General features: G+C 46.7%; 1 protein-coding gene across 10 annotated transcripts; it reads right to left on the reverse strand.

The window, feature by feature from the left end:
* Positions 1-2,665: 2,665 nt before the first annotated feature.
* DNAAF3 (dynein axonemal assembly factor 3) lies at positions 2,666-19,748 on the reverse strand. Of its 10 annotated transcripts, none has more exons than XM_081168318.1 (12): positions 19,729-19,748; positions 15,510-15,593; positions 14,032-14,174; positions 10,074-10,167; positions 9,768-9,925; positions 9,429-9,605; positions 9,171-9,293; positions 7,951-8,073; positions 6,824-6,977; positions 5,347-5,461; positions 3,691-3,765; positions 2,666-3,258 (listed from the first exon to the last, which is right to left on the reverse strand). In XM_081168318.1, the coding sequence occupies exons 1-12, from the start codon at positions 19,733-19,735 to the stop codon at positions 3,078-3,080; spliced, it is 1,434 nt and encodes a 477-aa protein (XP_081024444.1). In that variant the 5' UTR covers positions 19,736-19,748; the 3' UTR covers positions 2,666-3,077. The 10 variants fall into 10 exon arrangements, with proteins under 10 accessions (XP_081024444.1, XP_081024441.1, XP_081024450.1 ...); XM_081168315.1 differs by lacking the exon at positions 19,729-19,748 and adding an exon at positions 18,551-18,854; XM_081168324.1 differs by lacking the exon at positions 19,729-19,748 and adding an exon at positions 18,551-18,687 and having other exon boundaries at positions 14,032-14,196.
* Between the last annotated feature and the right edge of the window lie 559 nt (positions 19,749-20,307).

A 20,307-nucleotide genomic window follows, 5' to 3' on the forward strand; every position in this document is an offset into this window, starting at 1 on the left:
TAACCCTTCACCCCAGATATAAACAAGATCGTCGCGTTTCTATGAATCATAGGCAGGATTTTAAGAACTATGTGGGACGGAGTATAAGGAAAGACGACTGCAGAACGGTGAGAAAGGAAGAAATTTTTATGACGCAGTTAAAAAATGGCATCTCGCCATGACAGGTTTACCGAGGAAGAAGGACTGGGGGAGGAGAATCAGGATTGTTTGAAAGAGAAGGAATGTTGGAATGTAAGTTTGACCTGACAGAACCCCCAGACTCATTTGTTATTTGGTAAGCCTGAGAAAAATAAAGGACAGATCGGAGATTAACTTTGTTTATGGAAGCGTTGTACAGAGGCTGTCCCGGATCGATATGATTTTTGGAAAAGTACAAAATCCACATAGAATGCCAGCTGTTACCCTGCTTGTGAAAATCATCAGAGATTGCAAAGAAAGGAATTTATGATAACAACAAGAAGAGAAAAGAAGTAACAAAGGACTTTCCGGATCAAACTGGAGAGAACTGTCTAATTAATGCAGTAAGATAAGTGATGCTGTTTTGGAATTGAGCTGAGCTTGATGTATGGGTACCCTCAACAAAATTTAAAATTTGGCTGTATAATTTGGAATCAATGTGATAATGTGATGCGATTGGCCTGTTAATAAAAATTATTAAAAAAAAAAAAGATTTACCTGCCTCAGAACTCTGACATGTTGCAAAGGATTCTGTGAAGTAGTTGTTGCTTTTAACCATTAAAATTAAATGAACCCTTTTGATCAATACAAAACCATTTACCAAAACATAAGCAGGGATTCTAGGGAGTATTTATAAAGGTTATGTAACTTAGCTGCTTACACATCACCCTGTCCAGATCTGATGAAACTTCACTGTCACTCCATGGGAAATAAGAATGCACTCTATAGAAAACACACAGCACTGCTATGTGGCTGTGCATTGTAGGCGAAGATTGTAAGTGGTGGTGGGCGACTTGTCTTCCTGCAAAGCTCATCCATTATCCACCAGAGCAGGTCTTCTCACTGGGTAAAAGGTAAAGGTAAAGGACTCCTGGATGGTTAAGTCTAGTCAAATTAAACTATGGGGTGCGACACTCATCTCTGCTTCCAGGCTGAGGAAGCCAGCGTTTGTCTACAGACCGGTTTTCCGGGTCATGTGGCCAGCAACACTAAACAGCTTCTGGCGCAATGGGACACTGTGACGGAAGCCAGAGCGCATGGAAACGTCGTCTTCTCACTGAGGAACCCTTAAGAAGCTTCCAGCTTCAAAACCCATCACCATTTACCATACTGGGTGGGGTTGATGGGAGTTGAACAACAGTCAGAGGACCGCAGGTTCCCACCTAGTACGAAGTGTAGATGGAAAGAGGAACCAGAGGCACAGCGCTGCTCTCTTCTGGGTGTTGATGAGACCAAGATTGAGAGAACGCTATCTCTCTCTCTTGGTTACAACACTCTCTATGCCTATGCATAAGCTAAAGCATGCACATATAAATTCTGCCTCCGATGAATAAAAAAATAAGTCCCCAAAGTACAACTTTGTCTGCTGCCCTCCATCCTTCACTGTCTGATTGGCTGGGAAGGGCGGAGTTAATTCCACAGCCAAGTCACACAGCAAGTCACAATCTACACCTGCGATCCTACACAGATTAACATGGGTCTAAGTGTCAATAAGGGACACGGGTGGCACTGTGGGTTAAACCACAGACCCTAGGACTTGCCGATCAGAAGGTCGGTGGTTCAAATCCCTATGACGGGGTGAGCTCCCGTTGCTCGGTCCCTGCTCCTGCCCACCTAGCAGTTCGAAAGCACATCAAAGTGCAAGTAGATAAATAGGTAGTGCTCCGACGGGAAGGTAAACAGCGTTTCTGTGTGCTGCTCTGGTTCGCCACAAGCAGCTTAGTCATGCTGGCCACACGACCCGGAAGCTGTACGCCGGCTCCCTCGGCCAATAAAGCGAGATGAGCGCTGCAACCCCAGAGTCGGCCACGACTGGACCTAATGGTCAGGGGTCCCTTTACCTTTACCGTTAAGTGTCAATGAACTCAGTGGGACTTACTCTGAGTAAACACACCTAGAATTCTCCATGCACTTCCTTTCGAGCATGGTCCTCCACCGAGATCATGCCTACCTAAGATTTGCCTACAAACCCTGAATGTCAGATTACAAAGTTGCATTTGTTCTTTTTTGCCCTGGCTCCTTTCTTGTTTGCAAAGAAACACCAGCTCTGTCCCCTATGTCCCACCTGCCCACCACCAGTCACTACTTTAAGGATATTTTGTTGCCTTGTTTGTGAGTAACTGAATGGGGGAGGACAGAGTTTGCCCCTCCCTCCAGGGGATCTCTGGCACCTTGGACTGGTCCCTATTACAGGATTTTCGATATATGGAAGTAGGGTGATCCCTTTAGGACAAATAAAGGTAGCACAATCAAGCATCTTCAGTTCCCCACTTGACTCCACAACTAAGCCAGCAACGGTAAAAAAAATAAGGTGCCAGGGGACCAAAGAAACAAACAAAAACTGAGATAGCTGTTCCCCTCAGCCAAGGAAAGTTTCACAGGCTAGGACTGTTATTTTCTGACGTTTCATCTTTAAACGCCTCCCCCCAGCCTCACACACCTCAGCAGCATCGAAATTCTGAAAAAGAGGACTTGTGCAAGACAACCCTTTAAAATATTTTTTATTTTTTTTATATATCAAAAGTCCCACCAGGACACAGCAATGGGCAGAAATGAACTTTTCTGATATTGGGGAGTCGCTGGAAACAAAACAGCTCAGCTAAGGAGCAAACGAAAGCAGGCATCCCCGAAAGCAACCGCTGAAATGCCACTACACACATGACAACTGGCCCACAAAAAAACCCCCAAACACTGATGAGCTTCTATATCAGCAGTGACTGTGCATGCATAATGCATCGTTTTTACTTCTTGGATTTTCCACAGCAAGGTTAAATGTAAAAAAGAAAAGAAAAGCTTGCGTGACTGAGCTGTACCAATTCCACAAGAAACTCCCATCTGAAACAATATTTTTCTTTTAAAAATAATGGTTATAAAGGAAACCAGGATACAGAGGGGGAACCTCAGGGACCGAGTGCAGGGAACTCATTACAGATCTCTCCAGCCTCCTGATGCCCAAGCTGGAAGAAGGAGAAGGGTCTCTTGTCTGCTGCTTCGACTGGAACAAATCCTGCCTCGGCCACTTGTTTGGCTACTCGAGAGGAGAACACAGAGACCTGCTCTTTGTGGAGGTCAGGCAGGAAGCTGCAAAAAGAACAAGTGGACAGATGAGTAAGGGGTGTGGGGAACCCAGGGGTCCTGGATCCCATTAAACACCCTGGATAATGAGCTGCTCTGTTTAATTAGGCCCCACACCCCTCCCAAGGTGGTTCTGGCCCTTGTCTGTACCCAGCCTGCTCCATTCAGAAGGAACCAATTCACCCCACTGGATCACTCTCGGTAGTTTATTTTAGTACTCCCAAATCTCCCAATTGGCTAGCAACCCCTATTAACACCCCCTGATGTGCACACAAACTGAAATGAATCTGACACTATTGAAGCTGTGCTGATGTGAACAGCTAGAGGAAGATATAGTACCAGGAAAAACTGTGATTTCCAATGTGCTCTAATGAACAAATGTGCACACATCCATAGTGGGCCAGCTTCCCAAGAGAGGATGCAGAAAATAATACTCACTTTGTCAGCTCAACAATAAGGGTGGCTTTTGGGGCTGCAATCAGGTTGACATTTGGTTTTAGGACATGCACCATGCTACAAAAGACAAGCAAGGAGGAAGTGGTGACCGTAGAGATAAGAGACTGAGGACCCACCAACTTTGCTGTCCAGTCTAGTGATGGCAAAATGCCCTCTACACAATTTGGAATTAACTAAGTAATGGTGAGTTTTAACGGCATGTACTTCATTCAACAAAATGTAGGCAATTAGCTTATACCCAGTCTTTTTGCTTAGCCATCATTCTGATTTATTTGCAGGGTGATCATATTACAATGAGCATTCATCTTCATTTGTTTGTGGGGTGTTTCTATGTCTTTGCATGAATCATTTGTCCATCCCACGTTTTCCAGTGCATTTCCTTGTCACTTTCCAGACTGCAAGAAGTTCATTTTTAAAAATAAAAAGTGAACTTGCAGTGCTAGGGCAACAGAGCCCTCTGATCCACCTTAAAGGCGCTAACCTCAAGTGCCAATGTGTGCTTGATCCCTTCTGCAAAGCACTGACAGACTGGAGACAGCCCACAGAGACTTCCAGACGGCTGCTATTTTCAGGTGGCAAATTCAGGTGGCGCAATTATAACTGATTGGGAGCTCTTGAGGAAGAAGCCCATTTCCCCAAAAGACAAAAAAAAAAAAAAATGCAATAAAGAAAGTGACAGAAGGGGAGGAGTTCGGATTTGATATCCTGCTTTATCACTACCCTAAGAAGTCTCAAAGCGGCTAACAATCTCCTTTCCTTTCCCTTCCTCCCCCATAACAAACACTCTGTGAGGTGAGTGAGGCTGAGAAACTTCAGAGAAGTGTGAGTAGCCCAAGGTCACCCAGCAGCTGCATGTGGAGGAGCAGGGACACGAACCCGGGTCACCAGATTATGAGTCCACCGCTCTTAAGCACTACACCACACTGGCTCTCAGTGTGGGATAACACTTGCTTTGATGCAACGTCACCTAACCTCGCCACAAGCAAATCAGCATGAAGGCTTCATAAAGAAGAGGTCAATTGGTAGCGCCCTAAGAGAGCTGGCCTCAATGCAGAAGAAACTCCCCAAACCTGGTTGTGTGGCCTGGTCACTAACTCACAGAAATGAGCGAGTCCCATCAATGGTAAAGGGCTAATATTAGATACCTTTTGTGTGTGAACCAACAAAGGGTGCGGGCCATAGGTGGCTGGCCTGCTAAATGCTGACCCGGGATGCACAGACCCTCGCAAAAATCTTGTTTTGTGTTCTAAACTGGGAAGTAGCTTTGGGGGAAATGGCACTCCATTTGCTACACAACAGCCAAGCACTATATTAGACTGCATCCAATGCTAGTTCTGCTCAACGTACCTCCACTGAAATTAATGGTCACGACTAGCTGAGGTCCATTCATTTCAATGGGTTGGCTACAACCCTATGAGCTGGACAGGCTTGTATTCAAAGTAAGGGAATTATAAGCTTTGATGATGTCACCAGTCTAGATAGGCCAACCTCCTTGCAACTAGATAAACCATGTCCTGCCTCCCAACCCAATTAGCTGCTTCCTACTTCTTGGCAGGGAACCCAAGAGTCCAGACTCCTGCAATATTCTCTTCCCTGTGCCTCCAACCCAGCAGTCCCGTGCCCTCAGCCCATTCCTACCTGCAAGAGACGAATATGAGATTGAAGAGCTGTTGGTATTTGCCTTTGTGGTGGAGCTCAGGCAGGCAGTTGAGAGGCAAGAAGCAGACTCTGGCATCTTCTACGGAAGGAGGGCCTGCGGCATAGGAAACGGGGAAGAGAGAAAAAGCCAGGCTGAGAAACAACAGGGCCAACGCAGCAGAAGGCAGGGAAAGGAGCAGATATATATTTTGCGGACAGGGAATGTGGCTAGAAACAGAGAATTTTTTTCTGCAACTCAGCAGAGAGTATAGAAATAGAGACAAGCGGTCCAAGATATTGGAGGGTAATAGTCTCAAAATGCATTTGTTATTTTGATCTATCTAGAATATCTACACACACACACACACACACACACACACACACACACACACAATCTTCCATTTTAAAAAAATCAGTGATTTAGAGATATGTAGGCACAAGCACATATGAACTTGCTTTATACAGTCAGGCCACTGGTCCATCTAACTCAGCACTGCCTATTCTGATGGGCAGTGGCTCTCCAAAGACTCAGATAAGTCTTCTTAGCTCAGCTATCTGATAGCCTTTCCACCGCAGATGGCCGGGACTGAATCTGGGAGTTTCTATATGCAAAACATACATTTGGCCGCCTCCTCAGAAAACAAGAAGGGTTGTGAAACTGCATACTGTAAGTCTATGGTTTAAAGTGCTCCATGAGGAATTGGAAGGGGAAAGTTCTAATCCCACTGATGTTGACCCTCTTACTCCCAAGTGGCCGCTCAAACTGCTCTTGCTCCAAAGAACTGGCGTAGATGAGGCTGGAACATCTGGAAAGGATCTCCCTCAACACGTTATGCTGTATTAATCTGTTTGCTCACCCGCTCTTCTCCCCTGGGCCTATTAATCTGATGCTGCAAGACTGTGAGGCTTTTAAGGGTCAGTGAATCGTATAAACATTTTGTAACTAGCCCTGAACTCTTGGGAAGGAGGGAAGATCAAAATCGAGTCAAGCCAACAAGCCATCACTCACTGGCGTATTGAGGAACCCTCTGGCCCAAGAGAGTAATGGAAAAGACCCTTCAAAGTCCCTTAAACCGAGAGCACTGCCTGGGCCAGTTTGTATGTCAGATGAAACCATGTTTTGGAGAGACATGCACAGGGCAGGAACAAACCACCACAAGCCTCAGGCTCACATGCCCCCTCCCCCCTTCTACTTCAGCAGTTTTTAAAGTTTCACTTTCCCCAGAACTCAGCTGGCCAAGGCACCCAGGCGAGGGGTTGTGATTTATAACTCTGGTTTAATAAGCCAGCCTAAGAAGCCATGATTCTTGCTCCAGACAACATAACAAGCCAGGATTCGGGGGGGGGGGGGGAAAGCTTTCTAAATGTCTGCTCCAAACTATCTGTGCAAGTCTGTGGCCCTTTCCTGTTGATGCACGCCTGACTCGACCAAGGTTCTGGGCAATCATGATGGGCAATCAACCTGCTGACTACTCACCACCGTTAACACCCAGCTTGGAATGGTCACCAGACCCCTGCAAGTTGCCACTAATTCCCTCCTCCTCAGAGGATGATGATGGGTCATAGCGGGTGTTATAGCTGAGTTCATACAACAGGGCAATGACATTGTGCAAGGAAATTTCCTGGGCACTCTGTAGAGAGAAAGAAGAAGACCAGAATCTGCTTTTATTTGAGTCCCTCTTTTCCCGTCTTTGAATTCAAGTCCCTTGAACCACATTTTATTTTTAGCTTCTCTACATCCTCCTTATGGCATACATGCTCTGCATTTTTTTGGGATAGACATGGGGTTGTCAACCTGGTCCCTACTGCCCACTAGTGGGCGTTTCAGGATTCTAGGTGGGTGGTGGGGGTTCTACGGCACAAGCTGAATCCTCCATCCATCAAGCACTGGTGGGCGGTAAGGAAATTTTACCATCAAGAAAGATGCATTAGTGGGCAGTAGGTATAAAAAGGTTGATTACCCCAGGGATAGACTAACAACCTCCCCTCCATGAGCAAGTTCCGGAGAAACATGCTTTGTGCAGTGCCGATTGGCCAGCATTTCTGTCAGTGACAAAGCTACTTCCCCCACTTTCTTGGAACAGTTTTCAAAGCTTATCAACTTGCTGGATTTTTCGCAGAAGGGGAAAATCCAGGTTAAACAGCGCACTAAACAAACATCTAAGCAGATCAACATATACATATACATATACAGTGTCTGTATACGAGAAAGGGGTGGATGTAAAGGGTAAAGGGACCCCTGACCATTAGGTCCAGTCGTGGCCGACTCTGGGGTTGCGGCGCTCATCTCGCTTTATTGGCCGAGGGAGCCGGCATACAGCTTCCGGGTCATGTGGCCAGCATGACTAAGTCGCTTCTGGCAAACCAGAGCAGCGCACGGAAACGCCGTCCCTCTTAAGGCATGAGGAAGAGGCAAAAAGGGCAGTGCTCAATCGGAAGGCTGCAAAGGTATCCAACGAGGAGCGAAGGCTGAAGGAGGCAGCAGAGAAATCCATTTTCACTCCAGCTTTCAGAAAGCTATTGTCTTCTTGTTTATCAACCCTCTTCTCCTTACAAAACCACAGTTGCTTTTCTGATGCCCGGCACAAAGGCAGCCACACTCACCTTACTGGGGATGCCATTGGTCGTTTTCAGCAGGCTGGGATCTTCTGCCTCAATCCCAAAAATGATGTAGGGGCCTGTGGCTATGTCTCCCCAATATCCCCGTGCTGGTATTCGTTCCCCTTTCTGAGAGGCAAGAAGTCCGGATCAGTATATACGTCATTTTTGCCCACAGCTGGTAGCCCACCAATTTAAGAGTCCTGCTGGGGAAAAGCAATTACAAAGATTTCCAGGAAAGGGGGGCAGGATTTAAAGGGAAGAATTGGCAGGTAGAAGGGCTAGCCCCTCTTTGCCTATCCACTAATTCTCCCTTGGTTAGCTTTCCCAAACATGGAACTGGTGTTTCGCTCATAAGATGAAGTTCTGTTCTCAGCAGCGTGAGACAACTGCAGACAAGAGGTGGAAACTGTGATTGGGATCCCAAGAATCAAGACTTCATCAGAGGATGGCTGTAGACTGACAGAATTATGGGTGGATTTTCATCCTGCATGACAGTGCTCACAAACTGGATGGGAGAGGAAAAAGGACACAGAATCCAGGAGGACTAAAAACATGTATTTTGTGGTAGTCCTAGAAGGAAAGAGCAGACTAAAAACTGACCTACTCCCTTAGTAGGACTGCACCTGCTGCAACTAGAACCTGCATCCCAAGACTTACCTGCAACAGCAGATTAAAATAACCAAATCATTTCAAGAAATCCTGAATGGGTAGCTGCAGATGGGACACACACCTCTCTGCTTCCCATGCTATCGCAAAAGGATGACAGAAGCTACAGTGTGGCTCCCCCATGCTGCTGAGGTAACAGGAGGCAGTGCTGTGCAGTGGTTAGAGCGTTGGACGGGGTATACTTGGGTTCAAATCACTGCCTAGCCATCAAACTTGCTTTGCGATTCTGAGATAGACATTCAACCCTATCTCACAGGGTTGCTGTGAAAATAAAGGGGAAAGGGGAATTATCCTGTACCAACTAGAGCTCCTTAAAGAAGAGGGGAATTATTAAAAATGGTAATAAAAGGGGGCACAGAAGGGGTGATAACCCTGTCTAAGCATAGGCTTATATTCTCCCGCCACCCCACAAAAATAGGCCCAAGTGTAGCCAGTGTGCTGGACTCTTAACTCGCATAAGCTTCAGCTAATTTAGTCAGGGATCCTGACTAAATTTAGACAGGTCCTCCAAGTTCCTGGCCTAGCACAACCAGTCTCAAGAAAGTGAGGTGGCTCACATGTCTGAGGAGGCGGCCAGATGCCAAGGTCTTGTTGGGGATGTCGTAGGGGGCTTCCCGCATTTCAAAGGCCATGCCTGTGTCCCGCCACCGGTAAAACTCACGGAAGTTTATCACCTTGGCCTAGGAGGGGAAAGAAATGCCACGACTGTAGAAAGGCGGTAACTCCCCAGAGCCCATCTCTGTGACCCAGCAGCCCCAAGCTGAGTCAGATGGGTTTGTATGCCCAGCACGACTGCCTTCTTTTCAGTTACGCACCCCATGTTCATGCAGCTTCATATTAAGGTCCCAGTCGCACACCCCACGGCGAGAGTCATAGCGGGCCCCCAGGTACTGCCGGAGTCGCAGATCCCAGAGCTGCTTGATCTGGAAAGTCTGCGGGTCAGGATTCCGCCAGAACTTGAATATGGCCTCCAGCTGGTCCCTCTCCTTGAACTGTCCAGCAAAGAGGAAAAGCGAGTGAATAACCGGAGCTGTAATTCCAGGATCCTCTGGAATAGCAGCTAACAATAACTGGAGTCCTGCTGAGCCCATCATGGCAATGACAGCACATCAATCATGGCTCCATCGCTCCTGCTGAATTAACTTGCATTTTACCTTGAGGGCAGACAAGTCAACGAGGGGCAGATGAGCTTGCTGGAAATCGGGGTCTGTGACATAGCGGATGAAGAGGTTTGCCTTCTCCTGCAGATAAGCAGCTGTTTGGCCTCGGAGCAGTGTGTTCCCCATCAGCTCCAAGAATGTCTCACTTTTCTCTTGGTTGGTGGTAGGGAAAAAGAGACAGGGCTTGTTACCATTCAGAAGGCTTCAGCCTCCCGGAGACCCCAGTAAACAAGGGGCCAGAAGCCCTGGGAACCCAGGGAAGGAATGGAGATGGCGAGGGAGCATTTCATCTGCCTTCACCTTGCAGCCCCATCTTCTCTAGAGGCTCCACAGCCAGACTCAGAAACAGCAGCTGCCGACCCAGGGCTTCCAGATTGTTCTCCAGCACGTAGAACTGAGCAAAGGAGACAAACAATTAGGAGGGCAAGCTTTAAACAGCTCTCCTCAAGATCACAGCCATACTAGACATCTAAAACACATAACGTCCCCCCAAAGAATCCTGGGAACTGTAGTTGGCCCCTCATGGAGCTACAATTCCCGGCACCCTTAACAATCTGAAGTTCCATAGGTGTCCTGTGAAAATGAATCTTAAGATGCTGTCATAAATTATGAGTCGGACTATTGGACCATCTAGCCTAGTATTCTCTGACTAGCAGCCAATCTCCAGAGTCTCAAGTCAAACTCCATCTTTTCTGTCCCTGCCACCTTCTGCCTGCAATGCGTGTGCCCTGCTACCTGATTTTGGCAGGGGTAGGACAGGCGAGGACACTTCCTGCAAGAAATCCTAACTATCAGAGCTGCACAGAAGACAAGGAGGTGCCGTGTCTTGAATATGCTTTTCATCATTCAAGTTCTACCGTTTCCTCCATTTTCTTTCAACCCTTAAGGCTTTGTCTAATATTCCAAATGTGAGTGAAAACTTACTGAGTCAGGAAAGCCTATCCAACAGTAACAGCAGGGCAATTTATTGGAGCCAACTAGAGCCGCCCAAAATGTCACAATGAAAATGAGGGCGCTTTCAAGTTCAAAATAACTCTCTGTCTGGCTAGCTAACCAAAACACCCTCAAGAAACAAGAAGTTTATTGTCCTGTCCTTCCTAGGCATTAGTGTATATACAGTATACATGTAATGTTACTCCTGCCAGTCCTCCAGTCTTCTGTTTGGCAGATTGTTGATTACAGTCCAGAATGGCTGGTTAAGATTTAAATCAATGGGGGCCAACAACCAGAAGGTGGCCTCTTGATAGGTGGGGAATCTCTTTGTGACTTGTCATGAGATACCTATCAGGGTTGGAGGGTAAGGGCAGGTATGTGTGAGAGATAGAAAATGGCAGCAAACAGAACAGCAAGAGATAGCTGGGAGCTGACTGAAGAAACTTGGGAGTGCAACTTCATTCTTAGGGGATGTGATGCAGGGAAGCAGATCTGCTCCTCTGCAGGTCACTGACCCACATATTTGTAAATAAAGGAAATTACTCAAAGGTATTACAGTGGTGCCTCGCAAGACGAAATTAATCCGTTCCGCGAGTCTCTTCGTCTAGCGGTTTTTTCGTCTTGCGAAGCAACCCTATTAGCGGCTTAGCGGATTAGCGCTATAAGCGGTTTTTAGCGGCTATTAAAGGATTAGCGGATTAGCAGCTAAAAGGCTATTAGCGGCTTAGAAAAAGGGGGAGGAAAGCGGAAAAAAATTGGAACACTTGCAAGACGTTTTCATCTTGCAAAGCAAGCCCATAGGGAATCGTCTTGCGAAGCAGCTCAAAAACGGAAAACCCTTTCGTCTAGCGGGTTTTCCGTCTTGCGAGGCATTCGTCTTGCGTCTTCTGTGCTCCCAAACTAACACCCTCCAAGCATCCCGCCATTACAGCTACACAGGAAGGTGTCTTCTATGGAGTCAGGCTATTGATCCACCCAGCTCAGTACTGTCAACTCGGACTGGCAGCAGCTCTCCAGGATTTCAGGGAGGGAGCCTCTCCCAGCCCTATGTGGAGATGCAGGGGGCTGAACCCGAGAACTTCTGTATGCCAGGCAGATGCTCTACCACTGAGGCAGGGCTCTGCCCCCAAAGGATCACAGTACCTGTGGTAAATGGGACTTAGGTAGGGCTGGGTGATATCTGGTTTTCAACTTCTTGATGTACCACCAGCTAAACATCACAATATACTGATATATCACAATGTCTGAACTAAGGATGGAGCTAGGTACAGTGGTACCTCGGGTTAAGTACTTAATTCGTTCCGGAGGTCCGTTCTTAACCTGAAACTGTTCTTAACCTGAAGCACCACTTTACCTAATGGGGCCTCCTGCTGCCGTCTCGCCACTGGAGCACAATTTCTGTTCTCATCCTGAAGCGAAGTTCTTAACCCGAGGTACTATTTCTGGGTTAGTGGAGTCTGTAACCTGAAGCGTATGTAACCTGAAGTGTATGTAACCCGAGGTACCACTGTATAGTACATTATTCTCTCAGTAGATCTTCTCTATCCCAGCAGGCTCAACTTCCTGAATTTCCCACATCCTAGCTTGAAATGAATTGGCTCACCTTGCAAAGATTCTAGGAGTTCTTCCATCTCCCTAGCCTGCACCTCCTGGCTATCCCAAGGAACGCAAGAGTGCCAGAAAAGCTCCTAGAAATTCTGAGCCCCAAACTGAAAATTTGATTCCCCCCTCCACTTTCTTTCCCAGCCCTACTCCCATTCCTTCCTCTCTCCTTGATGACAAAAAAGTCCTCTTGTTATGAAGTGACACTCCAAAATGCTGGCTGTGAGACACATTGCCGCTGATTCATCTCCTCGTGATGAAGGAAGGTCACAAGGGGAACGTGCTGGTGAATGTTGTCTGGTAGGAGTTGCTACAGGGGAAGGGGCTGAATTGATGCTGCTTCTGTGAATTGTCATCTCCCCCCCCCCCACCTCCACGCTCTTCCTGAACTTCACACCTCCCTCACACGTGTCAGTCCATGGCCTTCATGGGACATCTGAGCTGACCATGCTGAGCTGAGGGGCTCTCGTTGATGGGCAGCTGCCAACGCGTCCCTGCCAGGCTCCTCACACTGACAGGAATGAATTAATGTCGCCACACGTTTCTGGGAAAGGGGGCAGAGCGCCAGCATCACTTCATCACATGGGCAGCCTGAGTCACCGTTGGAAAGGGAACCCAAGAGTGCCAGCTCCTCCGACCCTGCTCAACAGAGAAACCTCTCCTTCCGCAAAGCGAAGAAAGCAAAAAGGATGGGAACTTCTTCCCAGGAAGAGAGACAAGGTCCTTCCCAACAGAGATGACTCTGCCCTTCCAGGGTCAACATCAAGCATGTAACAACAACAACAACAACAAATAGCCCGCCCACTCTGGGCGGCTCCCAACAGAATATTAAAAGCACAAGAAAACATCAAACAGGGCTGCCTTCAGATGCCTTCTAGAAGTCAGATAGCTGTTTATTTCCTTGACATCTGATGGGAGGGCATTCCACAGGGTGGGCGCCACTACCGAGAAGGCCCTCTGCCTGGTTCCCTGTAATCTCACTTCTCACAGGGAGGGAAGAGCCAGAAGGCCCTCAGAGCTGGACCTCAGTGTCTCAGCACTCAGCCAAGAACCACTCTGTTTGGCAGTGTAATATTCTGTGGGCGGAGCCAGCAGCAATGGATGAGAGGTGCCCCCTCCCCCAAGCTGAATCCAACCCTGGTGGTCCTGCCAGTTTTGAAATGCATTTTACCCCCCCCCCAAAAAAAGCTACATTTATTTATTACCCTTGATAAGTTGCCTTTCCTCCATCACAGAAACCAAGGCACAATACGCACAGGCTTCCCTGTTAGTCTCCCTGCACAGACACTAACTAGAACTTAGGCCTGCATAGCTTCAGCAAGGTTGCTACTGTATCCTTTTGTATTGCATCTCTTAGTTTGGAAGTTCTATTATTATAAAAATCTAAAACACCTTGAGAAATTTGGCAGATAGGTGGTATATAATTGTAGCAAATAGATACAGACATCGGATTCTGCATTTGCAGTCATGCTGCTCAAGCAGGAAATGCAGACAAGCCACCCGACTCATAGCCCTTGGAATCTGCCCCATTCTGCTGTCCTGGTATGAAACAAGCATAGATAATGAGAATTTAATTTTAAGGTTTTAAGTAAGATCTATCTAGGCAAGTAAGATCTATCTAGGCAAGAGGCATGCAAAGCTTGGCTAGGCATAGGGAAGGGCTGTCCAGTTAACAGCAGCTCAAGACAACGTGGAAATCTGTGGCAGGAGGCAAGTTACACACATTGATTTTCCGCCGTGGCCACCGGTGCGCCTGACTCATTGTCTTGAGGATATGACGGCCGTCTACTGATCCCACTAGCAGGATGTTCAGTTCAGGAATACCATCCTGGGACAGCTGCAGATGTTCCATAGAGGCCTCCAGACCTGTTGGGAAAGTGAAATGGGTCTACATGTTGCACAGCCATGGTAAATCCTACTTTCCTACTAGAAATATTTTGTTTAAAAAGTGCAAAATAAACGTACAGAATTTATTAGTGTTCACTAGAACCCGGCACTGAATTTTGGAATTTGCCGCAAGGAACATGGACATGGCTGATGGGAAGGAAAACAGCTAGAAAGCTCTGCAGTTCAATAGGAGAGCTATTTCTGTGGGTTGACATCTTTACAATCAGCCAATGCAGGGTCCATTTATATATACATTTATTTCTACCCAATTCTATGAAGGGCTTTCAGATGTTGGACCTATCCTAGTATATTGTTCATATGCACAAAGTTTAATTGAAAATGACTGTGGGAACCAAACCTGTCGGGAAATCAGGGTATGAAGATAACGATGGGCTTTTTGGTTGTTAGGCAAGCTCTGCTCCCCCCCCCCCCCCCAGCCTTCATTGCCCCTTTGATAAGTGACATGGTTCTGAATGGTTCAGGGACGCTGTTTGTTTTTCCATTTTTAAAGGACTTCCTACACTAAACCTCTGCTGATAAGAAACAAAGCTCCATGGGTTCATGACTGGTGCAAGGGCCAACTAACCAGAGCTGTGCAAACTCAGCTTCAGCTGCAAAAAAGAAAAATGGCTCTTCCCTGAACTTGATACGTGTGTCTGAAATGTGGCAATTGCACTTCTCAGAGCAGGCTCATCACTAGAATTATGCATGTCTGAAGGCACCCGAAGCAGAAGAACAAAGCTGCAAGCTATGAGGAGAGACCCTAGAAAAGTCACAGAAAGTCCAGCTAGAGTATTTTTGTCCGCCTGAACATTTTCAAATGTAACTTTACATCCAGAAATAGAGAAACTCAGCTTTTTAAAACGTTCAGATAGAAGCTACCATTCTCAGGAGCTCAGATTCCGCACCAAATTACAACAGAATCACAGAAGGAACACCTTGGATATATTTCAGCACCGGCTGAAAGTTTTCTGTTCAAACCAAATCTCCCCAGCAGGGAAATAATACGCCTTTTGGGTAGCTGCACAGAAGTGCTGTTGAAAGCCCGCAAGCAGCCGGGAAGGTGTCACTGGATTGAGAGATGCTTCTACTCTCAGAAGGCACCTGTGTCTCAATATTGAGCCTACAACAAAACAGGGTGCATTTGATCAGCTGAAGAAGTTTCAAACTCCTCAAGCAACCTGTGGAACGAGAAGATCCTATTTCACAATAAAGCAGGCAAACTAAAAATAAAAATAATGATGTTGCTTAAAAAACAAAAAAGCAGGCAAGCAAAGTTGCAGGGGTTATATGTGTGGAAGAAGTGATACCTACATGTGGCCTGTAGGTCAAGTGCTGGAGAAAAGCCCCACCAAGCTGTGGTGCCAAAGCCATTGCCGCTTCCTGCTGCTGTCATGGCTGCATAGAGAGCACAAGGAAGACATAGTAAGACACACATACACACACTATTTGAGACCATCAGGATTCAGGGGGATCCCACCAGGCCTTGCTTACTCTCTCTGCTGCTCACTTTCTTTCTCAAATCCTCATACATACTTTGTCCTCCATACCCCTTCTCTTCACATATCACTGCTGCAGTTTAATTTCGAGTGATAAAGATGCCAAAGTGTGGCAGGCTAAGAGGCTAATGGACCAGGAAGTCCCTTGGATCAAATCTTGCCTTTGCCACGGCATCAACAAAATGGCTTTAGGCCAGCCCCAACCCCTCCATTAATAATACTGGCCTACCTTAAGATTACGTTATGGATTACAAGTATGTGCAGCACTTTGAACAATCAAAGCACTATATTGTTACCTAGGCTGCCTTACAGGGCAAAATACTAATGTCATCAAACATTAAAATAGATATCTCATACATTCTTCTGCCCCTGCAAAATAGCCTGACCTGCTCAAAGGATGACCTTTGGAATTTTATTTCTGTCTCTTAACACCTTGGGGCCATGACAAATGTTCCAAAATGAGCGTTAAGCCTACTTTCAAAAGGCTCCCCTCTATTCCTCACCTGCTTGCCCTCCCTATATTTCACAGGATTGAGCCATGTGCTCCCAAATCTAAGCAATTCACTCCAGATGATGCATTACTGGCACAACAAGACATACAAGAGCAGGGGGTACAGACCCGTCCCTTAAGGCTACTTGGTGAGGAGCAGGGAAAAGGTAGGAAGGAATCTGCATCAAATGGAGAAGGAACTGCGCCAAGAAGCATCAAGATTAGCAGGAGGGACCGGCCTGTGATGCTGCGGAGCATTATGCCACTCAAGTAGGGCTCAGGATACTCCATGATCTGGAAGAAGGTATCAAACTCCAGATGCCAGGTCCAATCCCCATCATGACTTCTGGTAAAGAAGGGATTATCCTTTCACTTTCTAACAAACTCTTTATTTGGTTCAATCCAGCAAATAAGGAAGGGGCTTAGCTAACTGAATAGGCACAATCATGATCCAAACTGAACTCTGGCTTCCAGCATGGCATCTGGTACGTTTTATGTCCTTCTGATCTCTGCCTTTTTGTGTTTTAATCTTTGATTTTATGTAGAACAAGTTGAGAAGATTTTTCTTGATTTAGTACTTCAGAAATTTATGTATAAATAAAAGTTAAACAAAAAACAAATCGATCAAATAATGCAAGCTTCAAGGGCTAAGCTAAGGCAAGGATGGATTACAATTGCCAAGGATCACAGAACTGCACATGTCTGGTAAGACTCTTAATTTTTATTTAAACACCACAACTGTTCTGCATCACAAACTAAGAAGCAGGTACTATGGCAGTGAGGCCATAACTGTTCAAAGATGGATGTGGAGAAGAAGCCCACTGGGCACACACGATTGTGCTGTACTGCCTTTAAAAAGTCCTGAAAGGCCCCAAATGGCCAATGAAGGGGCATATTCATAGGTCAACCCTCATTTGCAAAGCTCCTACTGAGTGATCATGCATATATTCCACAAGCCCCATTCCTGCTCCCACTATATGACTGCACTAATTTGGACTTGAAGCAAGTTCACTTAACTCAGCATGAATGTCAACAGCTCAAATAAGCCAGCCTGCTGTTGGCTTTATTGGGTGCAAACAAGGTTTGCCTATAACAACCTAATAAACACAGCTAAATTATTTATTCAGCTGAATAACTTTTGCATGGTTTAACCTGTTCAAGACGATCTTACAGAATTCAGCTCTCTCTTGGCAGAATCTTTATTTGGAATATGTAATTTTTTAAAAAAAAACCCACAGGGAATGCGCTATTGCAATTAAAAAACCACACATAAATGGATTGATAGATATTTCTCCAGAGTATAAGAATAAGAGACAAATCCCTGCCTACATTCGTCTCTTCTCTACTGCTGTTACTAAAAAGGTATTCAGTACCCATGTGAGACTAGGTGGGGAACCATAGCTCAGTGGTATGTTCTGAGCTTTGCATGCAAAAGGTCCCAGGTTCAATCCCCAAGATTTCTAAGTAGAGCTGGGGGAAAAGGTAAGGTAAAGGGACCCCTGACCATTAGGTCCAGTTGTGACCGACTCCGGGGTTGCGGCGCTCATCTCGCTTTATTGGCTGATGGAGCCGGCGTACAGCTTCCAGGTCATGTGGCCAGCATGACTAAGCCGCTTCTGGCGAACCAGAGCAGCGCACGGAAACGCTGTTCACCTCCCCACCAGAGCAGTACCTATTTATCTACTTGCACTGTGTGCTTTCAAGCTGCTAGGTTGGCAGGAGCAGGGCCCGAGCAACGGGGGCTCACCCCGTGGCGGGGATTCGAACCGCCGACCTTCTGATCGGCAAGTCCTAGGCTCTGTGGTTTAACCCACAGCGCCACGAGCTGGGGGAAACTTCTGCCTAAAACCCTGAAATCCAGTTGCAAATCATGAAGACTAGACAGACACCTGCAGCTCTCCTGCTGTTTTGTTGGACCCCCAACTCCCATCAGCCTCGGCCAGCGAGACCAAAGGTCAGAGGCGATGGGAGTCCAGCAACATTTTTATTTGGGGGCGCACTGGTTTTCCCTTCTCCTTTTTCGTATAGGGATGCATCCAGTAACTCTTTAAGCTCGCGATGACTATTGCTGCCAATCTCCAACTTACTTCACACGCAAATCCTCCTCCGCCACCGCTGGGCTTGTAGCTAAACCTCGCTCGGCCCTCGCAACCTCACTTCCCGCAAACGCAACACAAACACACCCAGGGTAGCCCGATTCCCTTCGGTTCCATAAGGTTGAATTCAACCCTCTTCCCGTACATTTTTAAACTTCCCTTCCCAAAAACGGAGTCGTCGTCGCCGCCGCCCCGCTTGGTCCCAGCCACCCCGCTCTAGAAATGCCTCCCTCTTTCCTTCGCAGCCCCGGGAAAACTACCCCGCTTTACCTGCCCTCGAGAGGTCCCGCCCCCACTCCTCCTCGTGTTGCCGTGACGGACAAGGCCCCCGTTCAATCGGTCGTGCTGTGCCCCGGCTGGCAGCCAATGAGTGCGCGAGGGAAGGGAGGTGGCGGAGGAGACCCCGGGGCGGCCGGAGACGCTGTCTCCGTGGCAACGGGGCCTGCAGCGACGCGGGCAAAATGCCAGGCCTGCATTTTCCTGGGTTTAAGTGGAAAAACCTGCCCTGGTCTGCCTCTGCGGCTTTAACGTTATTACCCACTTGAAGTTCCTGAGTCATTATGGTTCCTGGCTTAAGTCTTAAGTATAAAACTCCCGGGAGTGGGTTGCATATAGCAAAAGCAAATGTCTTGCAAATCAAGCTGCTGATGGCACATTGGCACAGGAGCGTGCTAGGCTGCAAAAGCGACCCTCAGTGCCAAAACAGAGGTTTAAAATATTTATTTTAGAAGACGCTATGCCGTAACAATGCCGTTGGAAACAAATACAGCACACATCAATCCTGAAATGGAACATATGTAGGATATAAACAACAATACTGTATATGGATATTGAACCATTGCTGATAATTAAACTATTTCACTGTCCTGATGGCGACAATCTGTATTAGTGGCAATAAATACTTTTTCCAAATTTTATAAGCCTCAGAAGTACAGCAAGCCACTGCCTTTCTCCATGAACCTCCCAATCCCTATTCTCCAGCTCTTTGTCTTCCACTGCCATTGCCGGCACCAGTGGCTGTTCTCCATTTTGTCCACTATTGTCTATTATCACATTCCACTAGAAGCCTCATAAACATTTATTGGGTAACATATCCAGGACTGGCAAATATCCAGAAGTTGGAGCTTCTTTCATCACAGTATCTTCAAGCTAGGAAGAGCTTCACTTGTTGGAAGCATCCGGGCAGGAATTGAGCAAATGTCCAGGAAAATCCTGACGTATGGCAGCCCATGTTGTTTTTGCCGTTTCTCCAAAAAAATAGCTCAAAAACAATTCTGACCAAAAATCTCAACAACTTTGCCCCCCCTCCCCCCCCAAAAAGGGTTGGTGGGAGTCCAACAGTATCCAGAGAGAGCCACTCCACAGCAATGGGTTGGTCTAAACGTTATCTTTGTACATTTGGCATTTTACCCATTTTATCCATCTGCCCCCACTCTCCCATCAGTTGCCCATCATTTGATCCTCATGCATCCCATTTCCCCTCCTTTCCAATTCTGTTTTGTTCCTCCCTCTAATTGTCTCAAACAAATTAAATCTCCAGGAATGAAAGAGCTTTTTTATCCTTGTATCATAAAGCCCCTTTTTTACTCTGGGATTGGGAGGGATTTGCTGAGGCCAAAAGATATTTAATGCAGCAGCCTGGGCGGTACGGGGTCGGCAGGTCTGTCCCTTGGGTTCTTACGCAGGCTGTTCTGGCAGGTGGCTCTAACTTGCTTTGCATGTACTTTTACCTCAGGCTGGGATTACTGTTAAATTGGGAAGTCTCTGTGCACAATAAATAACTTGACAGATTAAATGTTCTTGCAGCCACTTTGGAAACAAAGTCTGTTGTTGCTGTGTTCCTTCTGGCAAAAGATCCAAGTCTCAGGCCAGCAAAAAGCAGGGATGCATTTAGTCCAGTGCAACACAGGAATAACTAATAAAACCAATGAAATTAGCATACCCTCCAACATTTCTCTGATGAAAATAAGGATGTCCTAAGAAAAAGCGCAACATTCCAGGATCAAATCAGAAAGCTTCTGTAAATC

This window comes from Podarcis bocagei (genome assembly GCF_964188305.1).
Source record: "Podarcis bocagei genome assembly, chromosome: 13".
Lineage (NCBI taxonomy): Eukaryota > Metazoa > Chordata > Lepidosauria > Squamata > Lacertidae > Podarcis > Podarcis bocagei.